The 16671-nt window shown below is 49.9% G+C and overlaps 1 protein-coding gene across 1 annotated transcript; it reads right to left on the bottom strand.

Annotated features, from left to right (window-relative positions):
* Positions 1 to 7405: 7405 nt before the first annotated feature.
* On the bottom strand, positions 7406 to 15719 carry LOC136991697 (cytochrome P450 2K6-like). Its single transcript, XM_067294859.1, has 9 exons — positions 15534 to 15719; positions 14510 to 14672; positions 12600 to 12749; positions 10714 to 10874; positions 9873 to 10046; positions 9326 to 9467; positions 8972 to 9156; positions 8593 to 8734; positions 7406 to 7782 (listed from the first exon to the last, which is right to left on the bottom strand). Exons 1-9 carry the CDS (start codon positions 15717 to 15719, stop codon positions 7595 to 7597), a joined length of 1491 nt encoding a protein of 496 aa, XP_067150960.1. The 3' UTR covers positions 7406 to 7594.
* Between the last annotated feature and the right edge of the window lie 952 nt (positions 15720 to 16671).

Raw genomic sequence — 16671 nt, 5'->3', positions numbered from 1 at the left:
TGACTTTGGAGAGAGAATGTGGCATTAACCTGTGGAGCATGGCCAGCAGGGCCTATTGCAGCTAAATGATGACCTCCACAGGAGAAGACAAAACTTCAGCACATAACTTGTATCTGATGTGATGCACCTCTCTGGACAAGGTATCCAATTGTGAAGGCAAGGCTATGACTACACAGTAAACAAAATAAGGCCAGGACACTCTCTCTGACACTGGAACTTGGGTTCAGGCAGGAAGATCTTGATGGTGCCAAGAAGGCCTATGGTATCCTGGGGTACATTACAGAATCACAGAATCACAGAATGGCTGATGTTGGAAGGGACCTCTGGAGATCATCTAGTCCAACGCCCCTGCTCAAGCAGGGTCACCTAGAGCACACTGTAAGGATCGCGTCCAGGCGGGTTTCAAATATCTCCAGAGAAGGAGACTCCACAACCTCTCTGGGCAACCTCTTCCAGTGCTCTGTCACCCTCACAGTGAAGAAGTTTTTCCTCATGTTCAGATGGAAGCGTCTGTGTTTCAGTTTGTACCCGTTGCCTCGCGTCCCATTGCTGGGCACCACTGAAAAGAGTCTGGCCCCATCCTCTTGACACCCTCCCTTCAGATACCTGTACACATTGATAAGATCTCCTCTCAGCCTTCTCTTCTCCAGGCTAAACAGGCCCAGCTCTCTCAGCCTTTCCTCATAAGAGAGATGCTCCAGTCCCCTAATCATCTTTGTAGCCCTTCGCTGGACTCTCTCCAGTAGTGCCACATCCCTCTTGTACTGGGGAGCCCAGAACTGGACGCAGTACTCCAGATGTGGCCTCCCCAGGGCTGAGGAGAGGGGGAGGATCACCTCCCTCCACCTGCTGGCAACACTCTTCCTGATGCACCCCACGATACCATTGGCCTTCTTGGCCACAAGGGCACATGGCTGGTTGATGGTTAACTTGGTGTCCACCAGCACTCCCAGGTCCTTCTCCGCAGAGCTGCTTTCCAGCAGGTCAGCCCCCAACCTGTCCTGGTGCATGGGGTTATTCCTCCCTAGGTGCAGGACCCTGCACTTGCCTTTGTTGAACTTCAGGAGGTTCTTCTCCGCCCACCTCTCCAGCCTGTCCAGGTCTCTCTGAATGGCAGCACAGCCCTCTGAGGTATCGGCCACTCCTCCCAGTTTTGTATCATCAGCAAACTTGCTGAGGGTGCACTCTGTGCCTTCACCCAGGTCATTGATGACTAAATTGGACAAGACTGGACCCAGTACTGACCCCTGGGGGACACCGCTAGCTACAGGCCTCCAACTAGACTCTGCGCCGCTGATCACAACCCTCTGAGCTCTGCCATTCAGCCAGTTCTCCATCCACCTCACTGTCCACTCATCTAACCCACACTTCCTGAGCTTGTCTATGAGGATGTTATGGGAGACAGTGTGGAAAGCCTTGCTGAAGTCAAGGGAGACAACATCCACTGCTCTCCCCTCATCCACCCAGCCAGGCATTCCATCAGAGAAGGCTATCAGATTGGTTAGGCATGATTTCCCCTTGGTGAAGCCATGCTGACTACTCCTCATCACCTTCTTTTCCACCACATGCTTGGAGATGGCCTCCAGGGTGAGCTGCTCCATCCCCTTTCCAGGGATGCAGGTGAGGCTGACTGGCCTGTATTTTCCCAGGTCCTCTTTCTTGCCCTTTTGGAAGCCTGGGGTGACACTGGCTTTCTTCCAGTCCACAGGCACCTCTCCTGTCCTCCATGACCTTTCCAAGATGATGGAGAGTGGCCTAGCAATAACATCCGCCAGCTCCCTCAGCACTCGTGGGTGCATCCATCAGGGCCCATGGATTTGTGGGTGTCAAGTTTGCTTAAATGATCTCTAACCTGATCCTCCTCCACCAAGGGAAAGTCTTCCTTTCTCCAGACTTTCTCTCTTGCCTCCAGAGTCTGGGGTTCCTGAGGGCTGGCCTCAGCAGTAAAGACTGAAGCAAAGGTGGCATTCAGGAACTCTGCCTTCTCTGCATCCTTTGTCACCAGGGCACCCACCCCATTCAGCAAAGGGCCCACATTTTCCCTAGTCTTCCTCTTGCTACTGATGTATTTGAAGAAGCCCTTCTTGCTCTCCTTGACATCTCTCGCCAGATTTGATTCCAAACGGGCCTTAGCCTTCCTCGTCGCTTCCCTGCACACTCTGAAAATGTTCCTATATTCCTCCCAAGTGGCCTGTCCCCCTTTCCACTTTCTGTAGACTTCCTTCTTCTGGTTGAGCTTTGCCAGGAGCTCCTTGCTCATCCATGCAGGTCTCCTGCCTCCTTTGCTTGACTTCCTACTCATAGGGATGCACCGCTCTTGAGCCTGGAGGAAGTGATGTTTGAATATTAACCAGCTCTGTTGAACCCCCCTTCCTTCTAGGGCCCTCACCCATGGGATTCCTCCAAGTAGGTCCCTGAAGAGGCCAAAGTTTGCTCTCCTCAAGTCCAGGGTTGCGATCCTACTTAGTGCCCTGCCTCCTCCTCGCAGGATCCTCAACTCCGCCATCTCATGGTCACTGCAGCCAAGGCTGCCCCCGACCTTCACATCTTCCACCAGTCCTTCTTTGTTTGTTAGTACGAGGTCCAGCAGCACACCTCTCCTTGTTGGCTCCTCCACCACCTGTGTCAAGAAGTTGTCACCAATGCTCTGCAGGAACCTCCAGGACTGTTTGTGCCTAGCTGTGTTGTCTTTCCATTGGATATTGGGGTGGTTGAAGTCCCCCATGAGAACCAGGGCCTGGGATTGTGAGGCTACTTCCAGCTGTCTGTAGAAGGCCTCATCGACTTCCTCTTCCTCATCAGGTGGCCTGTAGTAAACACCCACAACAGTGTCACCCATGCTAGCCTGCCCTTTAATCCTTACCCATAGGCTCTCGACTCGCTCTTCATCCACCCCTAGGCACAGCTCAATACATTCCAGTTGCTCTCTCACCTAAAGAGCAACTCCACCACCTCGCTTTCCTGGCCTGTCTTTCCTAAAAAGCACGTAGCCATCCATGACAGCACTCCAGTCATGCGAGCTATCCCACCATGTCTCTGTAATGGCAATGGGATCATGGCCCTGCAACCACACACAGATCTCTAGTTCTTCCTGTTTGTTCCCCATGCTGCGTGCATTGGTGTACAGGCATTTCAGAGAGGTGATCGAGCATGCAGGTTTCCCAGGAGGGGTAAAGGAGGATCCTCCATAGCCACATCCCTGTCACATAGCCACAGCTACCCTGTCACTATAACTCTCCCCCTCCCCCATCTTTCCTAGTTTAAAGCCCTCCTTACCAGGCTGGCCAACCTGTTGGCAAAGACCCACGTGCCCCGCCTCGTGAGGTGAATCCCATCTCTCGCCATCAGTTGTCGATCTTCAAACAGGGTCCCATGGTCGTAGAAACCAAAACCCTGTTGCCAACACCAGCGGCGCAGCCAGTCGTTAACTTGGGAAGTCCGTCTCCTCCTCCTCTCATCCATCCCCCTCCCTGGCAGGATTGAGGAGAAGATGACCTGGGCTCCCACACCCTTGACCACCATCCCCAGAGCTCTGAAATCCTGCTTGATGGTCTCCAGCTTGCCCTTGGTGTCATTGGCACCCACATGGAAGAGCAGCAGTGGGTAGTAGTCCGAAGCGTGGACGAGCCTTGGCAGTCTTTCCATGACATCTCTCACACGAGCCCCCGTCAGGTCACAAACCTCTCTAGACATGAGGTCAGGTCGGCAGATAGATGCCTCCGTCCCCTGCAGCAGGGAGTCCCCCACAACAATCACCCACCGCTTCTTCCAGGCGTTCCGGCAGGGCACAGGGTCTGTTGTCCCAGGTACTTCCCTTGCAGCCATGCCCATCTCCTCCTCATCCTGGAGGGCACTAAACCTGTTCTTCGCTGCAAGTCTTCAGGAGGAGTAGGAGCCTTTCTCCTCCCACGAGCAGTGACCACTTTCCAGCCTTCTTCTGCGGTGTTATGACGTACCATTTCACATGGCACAGAGCCCTCTGGCAACTCCACTGCTGTGGGAGGTTGGGACTCCTGAAGCTGCACAGTCTCCGAGAATACCCTGTCTATCTCTTGCTCCGCTTCTCGGATGCTGCGCAGCCTGCTGACCTCCTCCCGTAACTCCCTTAGCTGACGACACAGCTCGCCAACAGCAGCACACCTCCTGCAGGAGAGCTGGCTGCCAGCCCAGGCCTCCCGGAGAGGCCCCAAGCACTCCCTGCAGCCTGAGACCTGTAGGGCTGCATCTGCTCTCAGGGGGTCGGTCTGGGTCCCAACCTCTGACACAGCCGACGCAGCAACTCCAACAGCCACTGGGGAATGTGCTCTGCGGCGTGTCATGACCATGCCTGAAGGGCACACCGGAGGGATCAGAAACGAAGATGCCTTCGTGCGCCCTGCTGCGCAAACTGCTGTGTCTGTTCGCTGCCTCTGTTAGCTGTGCTAAGGAAGAGTGTTGCCAGCAGGTTGAGGGAGGTGATCCTCCCCCTCTCCTCAGCCTTGGGGAGGCCCCATCTGGAGTACTGGGTCCCTTCCAGCCTCAACCATTCTGTGATTCTGTGCAAATTGATTTCAACTCCCTAGTGTGGCAAAGAGTGGAAAATGAGGAGCTATTGTGGGTGCTTATGCTTAAAGGGAATATCCTCTTTTTCAATCTGTGCCCATTACCTCTCGTGCTGTCACTGGGCACCCCTGCGAAGAGTCTAGCTCCGATGTCTTTACACAATCCCATCAGGTATTTATGCACACTGATAGGATCCCCCATTGTTAACGGTGCTAAGCGACACTTGGAATACGCAGAGGTAGAAGACACCACTCTGGAATAAGGTTATTAGATGTTTATTACCTTGAAATCCCTGAACCTCAAGGGGAACCCCAGGAACCTTGCGGGGAAGCAACCGGGCTGTTCCAGGCACTGCAGAGCATGGGCCCATGGCGAGGTTTGGTCGGGCGTGGGTTTAAGGCGAATTGATAGGCTCCAGTACGGGGTACTGCACATTCGCTACAGATAACAAGGGAAGCAATAATTCTTTAGGAGTACACAAGTCCAGACTGACGCCTATGTGGTGCAAGTCTAACAGTCACAACCTGCTGTTCTCATGGGTTCTGCATGCCAAGTGTTTCGGCAGCTGGAATATTTAATTGGTCAGCATGCTCCTGTCTCCTTGCCAATCTTCCGCTGTTTGCCCACCACACCCATGAACCTCCTCTTCTCCAGGCTAAGTTTGGCTCCAAGTCTGGCAAGTTTTCAATCCACCTCAGAGCCACCCCATACTTCACGAATTTGTCAATGAGGATGCTGTGGGAGACAGTGTCAAAAGTCTTGCTAAAGTCAACAACAATATCCACTGCTCTTCCCTCATCCACCAAGCCAGTCATCTCATTGTAGGAGGCTGTCAGGTTGATCAGGCATGATTTCCCCTGCATAAATCCATGCTGACTGCTCCCAGTCACCTTCTTGTCCTGCCTATGTTTGGAAATGGTTTCCAGGACTCTCTGCTCCATCACCTTCCAGGGATTGATGTGAGAAAATGTTCAGGACTGAAAATCTCTGGGTTCTCCCACTAAGATTTGTGCTGCAAGACAGAAGCTAAAGAGGGGATGATGTAAAGCCCAGACAGTAAGACTGTTCTGAATGCTGCCACGTGATCTAAATGTCTCCCTGGAATTGCCCATCACTTTCCACTGATGCTAGAGGGAGCAGCCTAGCACTGCTCAGCTTACTAGCACAGGTGAAGTGTTCAGGCCCTGAGGGAGAGCAGGTGCTGTGGGAGTGAAGCCACTGAAGGAAATTCTGAGACCTCAGGAAGTGGAAAAACAACAAGAACTCCTGCTCTAGCCAGACATGCAGCACTGCTAATGGGGAGGCTCTGAAGGCGTGAGAAATGCAGGTGACACAGGGGCTTTTGCACCAGATAGTCTGTGCTGTTGTCAGGGTCTCTGGAGCAAAGGCCAGGCCATTTTGCCCACCTGGAAGGTGTCCTAGAAAACAGTCCCTGGCTTATGTCCAGCTGTGCGCCAGTTGGCCTGTTTCTACCCCACCTCCCCAAAGGAGGCAAAAGGGCACAGTGCATGCCATGCCTTCCACACCTATTTGCAATTTAATTATTAACAATGCTGATGCTGATGCTGACTCTTGAAATGAAGTGAAAGGGTGATTCTGGGGTGTTTCCTGAGAGATGGGTGCTGGGTTACATCCATGTGGTGTTTCAGAAGAAGCACTGCCTCTACCCACTTGTGCAAGACTCTGTCATTTTGGAAGGAAGCTGGGGGAGCTGGAGGTGTCTCCTGCAATGCAGTGGGAGTAGGAGTCCAACCCTCTGCTCCCTTCTGCTTGCCTGCTCAGTCCTGCTGAGTTCCTCCAGGGCCTGCAGTTAGTGAGTGAGCTGAGCGGGGTGACGTTATCACAGGCACTGGTGACCGGCTGTGAGTGCTTCCTCCCTGCTTGGGAACTTTTGCCCCCGTCTTATTCTGAGATGAGGAGAGAATGGGAGCTTGTTCGCAATCCTGCTTCAGGCCAAAGTTTGTGATTTCTCTAGCATCAGATGGCAAATACACTACTTAGGTCTCAGGATACTCTGTTTCACCTGATTTCCATCCTGAAACCCGATCCTTCGGATCCCTGCCAAGTTGTGTTTTTCCCATGGGAGTGGTCTGTATTACAGAAGATGTTACCAACCCCCCCCATGTCTTGGCTGTCTCCATGGGAATGTCCCCCCAGGCTCATGCTATAGACAGAGACAAATCCAGACTGCCCACCTGGCTGCACAGCTGTGGTCGTGGCAAGACTGAAGTGTCACTCAAGCCTGGAAGCTGCATGGGGAGCTGCTGCTGCTAAGAAACTTGCACAAAGAAGGAGGATGGCAGGGGTGCATGGTAGCGTGAGCTGCTTCCCGTAGGGTAAATGCTTGATTTGGCTGGCAGCAGAAGAGCAATGTGGAAGTCTACCTGTAGCAGACTGAAGGTAGGTGAGATGAAGTCCACCCTCTGTGTCTCTGGCCTTGCAGCACTGGCATCGAGAGGACAGGAGACATGATTTCTCTTTGCAGAGTGGCTAGTGGTTCTGCTAGAGTCTTCTCTCATTAAGTGATACCTTCAGTGCTTTGTAACGGAGGAGAAATCTGTGCCTGTACTGCAACAGGCACCTTTTAGTTTAGTTGTCCCACGTGTTAGAGAGCTGGTGAGTAGTTCTGCAGGTGTTCTTAGCATAAAACACTGCAGAAGGGGAGTATGAGCAAGGAGATGGTGGGCGCCCCCAAGGTGTCACAGAAGAACTAGTTCGCCCATTTCCCACCGGAAGCACAGCACTGGTGGTCTGTTCCAGACAAGGGTGCCTCCACAGAAGCCATTTTAAGGTGTGCAAGAGGACCTTTGCAGCTTTGAAGACAACACTGGCAACAATTTGGTTCCTCAGTGGAGAAGGATTTTTTATTTTTTCAAGATTTAATCATTCTCATCAATAGGTACATTATTCTGAAGTCAACCAAATCAAAGTGTGGTTGTGCTAGAAATCCCCTGTTGGATTCTGGAGTACCAAACTACCCGTGTGCGATTAGAGAAAGACTACGCTATTTCATCTGGGTGTCTTGGGAGAAGGAGGATACCTGAGAAAAGCTCTAGGAACGTGGCACTGCACAGACCTCATGAGTCACTGGGGGGGTTGTAATCCCAATGGCAGGAGTGAGGTCCAGGTCTGAAGAAGAAACTCCAGCGGGAGGGCGGAAGGTGAAGCGCTGCAGGAGGCTTGTGAAGAAGAGGAAGAGCTCCATTTTGGCAAGAGTCTCCCCAGCGCAGGTCCTCCGCCCTGGAATGAAATGCAGAACGGCCGTAAGAGTGTCAGTAGCTGCTGCTTCTTGGGCTGTTGTCAGGGGCTTTGAACTCTGACTGGGCAAATTCAAAATTCAGGCCCTTTGGTAACGCTGGACTTGTGAAGTCAGCAGATGTGCGTGGAAAAGCGGAGAGGAGAGCTCAGGGAAGTGTCTGAGGGGCATCCTGTATCCATTTGGCAGGGAAACCCTCCCTCCCCCATGCTGATTTTGCCTTTACAGGTTACTTCTTGTATTTTCTTTACTGACCCTTGTTGAAAACAGCTATCCCCACACCGCATCAAAATATCCTGAATCGGAGTGGCGTGATGCATTGGGCTGGACAGGTATTGAAGTGACAAGGCCTGGCCTGACCATTCATGTCAAGGCCTTCCTTGTCATGAATGGGTTACAACGACCTTGTCTGACAGCGGGTGCAAAGAGGGCTGATGTCTTTCTTGGCTGCTGTGCTCTTCATTCGGTCCCCCAGGAAGGCAGGGAAACCACAGTTCATAGTTGGGATGATTAGATCCTTCTGCTGGGCAGATTGTTGGCTCTGTGCTGCTCCTGAGGAGTTTTGGCAAGGAGCATATGTTGATGAGAGAGGTGCTACAGACTGAGCGCTCAAGTAAGGGCATTTGCCGTGTTCCCGGGATAGTCACGGGCAATGTGGTGGGGTCTGGGGGAAGGCCATAAGACAAGAGAGCTCAGGACAAGGGCAGTCAGTCCTGGGCACCAATTTGCTTGGAAAAGAGTGAGTCTGAGATGCCCAGTTCCCCTCAGAGCCTGACAAATAGAAGAGAAGATACCTGCTGAAAAAGGCATGAAAGCATCTTTCTTTACAAACTTCCCCTCAGAGTTGAGGAAATGCTCGGGATGGAACACGTCGGGTTTCTCCCACTGGGATTTGTCTCGCAGGACGGAGGTCAGCAAGGGGATGACATAGGTTCCCTGGAAGCCAAGGCAGAGCAGAGCAGTTATTCCATTGCTGATGGCCTTGCTGTGATTATCACAGCGGTGATGAATGCTGGAGCTCCAGAAACCCACTTTGTTTAACAGGGGAGCTACTGCCAAGGTAGCTGCGAGAATGCCAGAGTGAGCGAGCATCTCTTGACGCAAGCGGGACCTAAAAGGGGACGTGTTGCAGGGGGAACAAATGGAAGAGAAGGAGCGCTCAGAGCTTCTCACCTTGGGAATGAAGTAGCCTTTGAGACTGACATCTGCAGTAGTTGCATGAGGCAAGTTCAACGGCAGGATATTGGCAAACCTTTGGATTTCATGGATGACAGCATCCGTATATGGCATTTGTGTTCGATGTTCGATTCGTGGTGGGGTTGATCCTATCACTCGCTCTATCTCTTCTTGGACTTTTTCTGTGAAAGGAATATGGATCATACACAGATTGCTCATTCAAAGTCTCTTTCTCCTGCTAGGAATAATGGGAAGCGGAGAATTCATTTTTTCTTTGGCCCTGTCCAGTGTGGAGTCCCATGCACAGCGACCCGGTGAGAAGGAGGCTGCTGGCTGCCTCGTTCCACTTACTCTGAATTTCAGGATATTTCATCATGAGCAGAAGGCCCCAGCGCAAAGTGGAGGATGTGGTCTCCATGCCAGCTGCAAACAGATTTCTCACAACCTCAATTAAGTTGTCATTATGGAAGTACCCGTTGGCGTTACCTTTCTCCTGGAAAAGATGAATTATTAACAATACTACCTGATTAAAGCTTCCAGAAAGCCCTTTTAAGCTGGAGAACCAGTGATTATTTTCATATGCAGACCTCATGGAAGTGTTAAGTTCCAGAGCATGGAAAGAAATGTGAAACTATAAGCCAAGACAGCATGTCTGACTTTGCTTGGTGAAAGAAGGATTTGTATTTTTCTTATGACCCAAGGGCAACAACAGAAAGCTGTCTCTCTGTGATCAGCTGATCTCCTAACTGACATGACTGCACAGTTTTTCAGCCCAGCCACAGTTCTGGTAGTTCTTTTCCTCAAGCTAGACCTCTGCTGAAAAACAGTTCTTTAGCTATTCAGTCAAGTGTGAAAAGGAAACCAAGGAGATTTGAAGAAGCTGCTGGGATGCAATTACCTCTTGTTGTCGGACAAGAAAAGTGTCAATGAAGCTCCTCTGGTCATTTCTGTCGAGGGTTTTGAGATGTTCTATAAAAGTGACCTTGATAAAAGCACCAATTTCATCTCTGTTGTTCACAATGGTTTTGCGGTCCTTCAGGAGGAATCCAAGGGCTGGGAATGTGTTGTACAGCTGCAAGATGCAGAGATGGAGAGGAAGCAAAGGTAACTGCTAAGAAGAGGTAGCATAGCTCAGCAGTGCATATTGAGAAAAGTCCTTACTGAAAATAGTGTGCATCCTTATGGTCATGAGGCAAAACATCCCTTTGTCCTCCCTCCTCCCCGGACAGCCATGCAAAATGGTTAAAATTGATTCCTTCTTACACCATGTCTTAATCCCCCTTGTCAAAAGTGGCCTAGAAATCACTTTTTCTGCAGATGCCCTTGACTATAAGCACAATTTCCTACTTCGACACTCCTAGAGAATTCAACCCTCTCTCTCCACACCAGCTGGACTTGTATATCTCCAGTTTGAGAGACGGTTCCTGTTGTCCTCACGCTGTTTCTTGACCGTGTCGTTAGTGTGGGAGATGGGGAACAACGACAAGATTCTGTCTCCTGGAAGCACACTCCTAGCATTGTATTACATGGTCTTGAATTCTGCTTTGTGAAATGAGGAGCTAGTAATCTCTCAGGCCATGCTGGCAGGATAAATTCATAAGCAGTGTGAGAGAAACTTTTGGGGAAGCATCTGTCACGTGCAGGTAGATGTGTTGTGATGGTGAGGAGTGAGGGGGTGTGCAGTTACCCTCTGTGTAATGCCTGCTTTTGAAGAGGACTATGCAAATGATTCGAATTACCGAAACTGATGGACTTCCAAGAAGCCTGACATTTTCATTCACCAAAGACAGGAGCCTTTTGAATGTGGGATCTTCGTAGTCATACCTCTTTCCAAGCAATATGGACACAATGACATTAGCGACAGCTGCATTCAGCATCAGGGTCATCTCAAGGGGTTTTCCTAGTGTGGGAGAAGGTTGTGCAAACACCATGGTTAATGCTTACTCTAATAAATCAAAGTATTACAGTAGCTAGTGTGTTGTAGCTAGCCTGTCAGACAGGTGTGCTCCATGCTCCACCTGACCAAATGAGGAACATGCCTGGAGCGTGCTGTGTTTCCTCTGGGGTATGTGAGCCTGGCTTTTCTTTGTGTGGAAACCAGGGTAGAGAGAAAGATTGGAAGAGACCTGTGTGCACCCACTTCTGGCACTGATACGCAGTCAGGAAGCTGCTGAGCAGAAGGTCCAGGTTTGTCAGGAGGAACAACAGGCTCCCCCCAACTAACATTTCACATGTCCCCGGGGGTCATCAGGGCAGAGCAAAGAGTGAAGACTCCCCTTTCAGGGGAGCTTCTCTGCTTGGACATACATGTTCACTCCTGGTCACTCTTCCTTTCCTCTTGCTTTTACAGATGTCAGGCCCCTCTGGTGCATCCCATTTTCAGCTAGCCATAGCTCTTGTTTGCAGGGGGTCAAGGGGAATACTTGGAGCCTAGAAGCCTCGGCTGGCATGATGAAGTGGAAATATGATTCTATGCTAAGGCTGTTAGGGCAAAACTTGGTCAAATAAGGAGCTGCTTGACTTCCTATTTGATTTGGTGCATCTTCTGTCCTCCTCGCAGTGTATCCACCCAAAAGTTGAGCATCAGCTCTAAGCCACCTCCTCTGGTATTCCTCCATCCTCACCAGAGAGAGATACAGAGAGAGAGGCCTCCAGACGAGGGTTCATCCAGTTTGCATCAGAGTTTTCTCCAGTAGGAAGGGTTGAATCTAATTCTGCAGGTGCTGAACTCCACAGCTAGTAGAGAACATGCTAATGAGACTTCTTTGCTTGCTGCTGAACTTAAGACCTGAGAAGCCTCTGCATAACATCCCAAACCGGGTAGGTAAAATAAGCTGCACGAATTAGCCTTTTTTAATACCTCTTCCTTCACTGAGGAGGACTCTAACCTAGACCAAGTGCTTAGACAAGACGTGTAATAACTAGATGGCCACAAGAGGGTGAGGTGAATCCACCTTTAGGTACTGATTTCACTGCTGCTTTGCAGAGAAAGAAATCTGCAAGAACACAGCAATGCGTGGCCACAAGAGATTAAGCATGGAGAGTGCTTCAGATCACAGAGAAGTCTCTGGCTGCACAAAGCTGGCTACTGCCAACCTGGTACACCCACCTGCTGAAATTCCTGCTGTTGGTATACTAGCCTAGTGAGAAATAGTCCTGGCTGACGCTGGTGAAATGTGTAACCGGATCTTCTGTCTCCTGCTGGAAAGGATTTCCCAGCCATGCACATTTAAGCACAGTCAAAGTTTTGGTAGGTATGCAAGTCCTTGCATTTGCCTGCTGCCTCCACTGCCATGCCTCTAAATTTGTCAAAGACTGTCATTTATGGTGGCATTGCACATGGAGGGAAATGTTCCTTTCCCCAAATGTGCTGTTTGGTGTTTGACTCCCTGTTCGGCTTCCGTTACCTCATTGAATGCTTTTCATTTGCACATCAGGCAAATTGCCAGGTAGACAGTCAGAGAGACAGGTAGACAGATAGACCATGTAAACTCATGATGTCATTGATGCTGGAAAACAGTATATCTTTGAGGGAGCTATGAGCCACTTCCTCCTCATCCTTGGTATTCCTGTGGGAGATTTGAGGAAAATCAGAGAAGTTTTATGAAAGTAAAAGTCTGCTCACCTTTATGCATCTCAATGGTGTTTGCCAGGCATCCATACTCCTCCACAATGAAATCCTCTATGGCCTTCTTGCCCATTCCAAAGTCTCGTAAGGTTGTGAGAGTAAATCTTCGCATCACTTTCCAGTTTTCTCCACGAGAAAATACAATTCCTGAAATGGAAAATGAAAGCACATGTGGGGGGATGCTCCCAGCTTCCCCCCCTCCCCCATACACATTTGGTGCCAGTTACAAGTAGCCTGAATTCCTGTGTTTTACACTCCAAAAGGGAGGATGTCAAGACTTTGAGATAAGGCCTGCCTCGGCCCCAGGACCTTGAAAAACAAAAGCCTCCTCTCACTGCTGGGGCAGTGTTAATTGCTGTGGTCAGGACTGTCTCCTCCTCATCAGGATCCTGAGAGATAACACCTGCTTTCACTGCTGGGGCCCCATTGCAGACTGGAATTAACTCCTTCTTAGCCCAGCTTTGGGATCTCTCCTTGGGACCACCACTGCAAGAGTCAAGCAGTCATTCACAGTCACTCAAACTCCTCTCTTCAGTGCTGAAGAGTGCGCGAGGCAGCTAGCCTGCCCTTGGGGGTGTTCGGCCACCCACCCCCCCCCCAGCCCATGACTGTAGGTGCGATGGTCATAACAAGGACGGAGGAGAGTTGAAGCCCACAGCAGTCAAGAGCCAGGGACTGCGCCTGCGTGAAGGGAATTGTAGCTGGCCTAGCGACTCCACCTCCACCTTCCCCTGAAGGGTATAAATAAGTTGGTCCCGGAGGCCGTCTTTGGCTCTTCATGGGTGACAGCGGGTCTGCCAACTCGCAGAACCCCTCGGGACGGGAACGCCCTCCTGCAGTTACTTCCCTGGGATTGAGTGTACGTTGGCCGCTGAGGCAACGCGTGGGTAAGATCGATCAGAATTGGTTTGCCTAGTTCATTCATTCGGGTATTTATAGTTAGTATAAATTAGCTATCTTTTCCTGCTCACTAAGTAGTTACTGTTAGCATAACTTTTAGTGTAATTAGAAATAAGTATTGTAGTTGAGCTAAGTTTCTGTTAACAAGAATTCTTGCTTTGTGCCATTGCAGCTTCTGTAGTAAATTTTGGTCTTTGAAACAAGTTGTGGAGTCATGCAGTAAATCTCCTCTCCACCTCCTCCCCTCCCTCGCGCCACATGAAACCCACACGGTCCGGGACTGTAAGATAATCTGTCGTCCTGCGACAGTACAGAATTAGAGATTTCAGAAACAGGGCAAAGATCCCTTAGCCACTCTGAATCCTGGTAATGGTGAGCACTGCTAGGAAACACTTCAGACTCTCAAGGTACATTATGTCCTCACGTAGAGTGAAACTAGACAGGAAAGAAATGCTGGGTGCAAGCTATGAGAGGAGCAGCCACTGCTCAGAGTTCACATGATTGCTGGTGCCTTCCGAGAGACTAGGGATTTTGTTCAGCCCAGATTAGAGCAGAGAGCTGAATTTGTGTCTCCTCTGTGTGAGGTGAGTGTGCTCGTCATCTTAGATGTTTTCTTTGGGAATAGATGCATCGCCCCTTGGGAGTGCCCATGTTCTTGATAGACTGTAAGAACTAAAGGACAAGCTGTGATGTGGGCATCTGTGTGGAAAATTTCCCCACTTGGTCAAGGAAGTCCCACCCTTGTGCATCCTAGCAAACCTGCAGAGAATTCTCAGGGGCATCTGCAGAGAAGTTTCGGTCAAGCAGGTGCTGCAATTTACTTTCCTTGCACCTATCCCTATCATTCTCTCTTAATCTTGCTGAGAGTCTTGGACAAGAAACCTTGTTCAAGTGCCTCCTGAGGAAAGACAGCATGTAAGCATGGGCTGACTTTTAACAACACGTTGGTTACTCACAGTTGGTCACCAGATACAAAAGGGTCCATCCTTGTTCACCAGCCAACTCACCGAGTCCTTTTGCTGCTTCTTCAATGAGTGGGATTTCAGGTCTCCCTGCAAATGCGTCTGCCTGATTCACCAGAGCTTCCTTCACTGTTTCATATCCTGACAGCACGACCATTTTATTTTGTCCCATCTGAATGCTGAAGACTGGGCCATACGTTTTGGACAGCTAGCGGGATGAAGGGAGACAATGGTGTCAGATGATGACCAGAAAGCCCAAAATAATTAATTCTCAGCCAGCTCAAGACTCTTTTGTTCACCTTCCCACACAGCACTGGAATTTCCCTCTCTGTCCAGAATGTGGAGAAGAGGTCACGGAAGTACGCACAGAAATGCTGGAACTGTTATGAAGAGAATGCCTCATAAAGGGGTCTGCAATCCTCTGCTAGGATCCCTTTGGAAGAGAAGAGCCTAAAGGCTGGCTCTGCCCCTCTGAGTGTGCGTGTAAGTGAGAATGGCATGGTAGAGTAGGACCATGCCTGGGGAGCGCCCAGCAATGGAAGGACAAAGTACAGACTAGGGCCTGGACGCTGCCATGGCAGGAGAAGGCCTAAGGGTATGAAACGATTTGGCAATTTTGGTTTTGGGAGGTAGCAGAGCTGAGAAGCCCTTGCAGAGAAGCATGTTAGGGCCCTGACTTGGTAACTCAGGTAATTCAGAGCTCTTTAGGCTAACGTAGGACAGCAGATGTGCTTAGCTATGCATGGCTTAAAAGAGATAAACACAAAGAGAATTTTTCAGCAATTGTTGTGAGAGCTGTTCAGCTCATGGTCAAACACTTGACACCATGAGTAGTTGCACTTCACTGAGTCCAGAGCTGCTGCTTTTAGGGGGACGATGCCAGGGCTCACATCACCCACACCAACACCCTATCATGAACTTCCAGTGATGGGAGGAGCATTTAGAAGAACGAGTGAATCTTGCATTTGAAGCTCTCTGCTCAGAGAACTTTTTGTAGCCCTGATTGTGGCTCAGAAGCTTCCTTAGCCGGGCAGGGAGATGTAAGAAAAAGAACAACAGGAGAGGCTACCTCTAGCATTGTCCGATAAGGCCTCTTCAGATCCAGGATGTGCAGATTTCCGATGATGGGTAGAGGCCTGGGTCCGGGGGGAAAGCCCCTTCTTGCGTGGTTCTTCCAGAAACCGTCTCTTTTCAGAACCAGCAGGAGAATGAGGATAAGCACTAAGCCTGCAGGAGCGAGGCTGGCCCAATCCATTGTCGTTCAGCAGGGGCTTAGCTGCAGCAAGCCAAAATGTAAGCCAAAGTGCAATCTGCTGTCAGAAGTTAAGAGTCTGAAGCACTGATGACACTCATATACTAATAGAGATAGAGCTTCAGTGCTAACAGATGGCAGGAGTTCTCTTCTGGGTTCTCCTCACTGGGTAATGGCCTCACTAGGCACTCTCTGCACCAGGCGTGCTCTTTTGCTTTTCTTTGCTCTCTGCTGGTCAATGTTTAATGGGAGGCATGTGGCTTTCTAAACTAGTCTTGTGCGTTGGTGGATAAGTCTGGGGGCATCAGTCCAATTCAGAAACAGCAAACCAAGCAGCACCTTGAACTTGGAGGGTGAAAGTTCATATCTAAAGCAGTAGTTGACACCAGAGAGACATTGAAACCTTGAGAAACAGGTCTGCAAAGGGTACCCAGGGGTTATCCCTAGCAGTTAAGGGCTCTGCTCTTAGACATTGCTGTCTCAACGTCTTCTTTAAAACTATCCACACTTTCCTCTGGGGAAAGGGCTCTCTATTTTTTACCATCAGAAAATTGTGTTTGTATACACTATGCATTGCATTGCGCTGTATCCTGCAAATTAAGTTCTTGTCATCCCCCCACTTTTCCATCTTTCTCTGTAAAGCTGCTTGCAGCTTTGAAGCTTCTTTTCCCCTGAAGAGAAGCTCTGGGGAGCTGGGGCGATTGTAAAAATTCCTCTGGAGTAACCTGGAGGCACTGTGGGTGTTGGTGTGTGTCACGCTATGAAGGTTCGCTAGTAACAACTGAGACAGTAATGTAATAAACATATGTTTATTTCCTCACGCAAGCTCTTGGATTAGTAACACCCATTAAAATAATGCGATTACTAATTTAGAAAGGATAACCCCAAACTGATGGCTACTGCGCTATTAATTGGGAATGCTGCTTATCCCAACTTGAAAGCTAGCTTGTTCACT

The sequence above is a fragment of the Apteryx mantelli genome, chromosome 3, assembly GCF_036417845.1.
Source record: "Apteryx mantelli isolate bAptMan1 chromosome 3, bAptMan1.hap1, whole genome shotgun sequence".
NCBI classification, from domain to species: domain Eukaryota; kingdom Metazoa; phylum Chordata; class Aves; order Apterygiformes; family Apterygidae; genus Apteryx; species Apteryx mantelli.
This window is presented reverse-complemented; position numbering and strand designations above follow the sequence as displayed.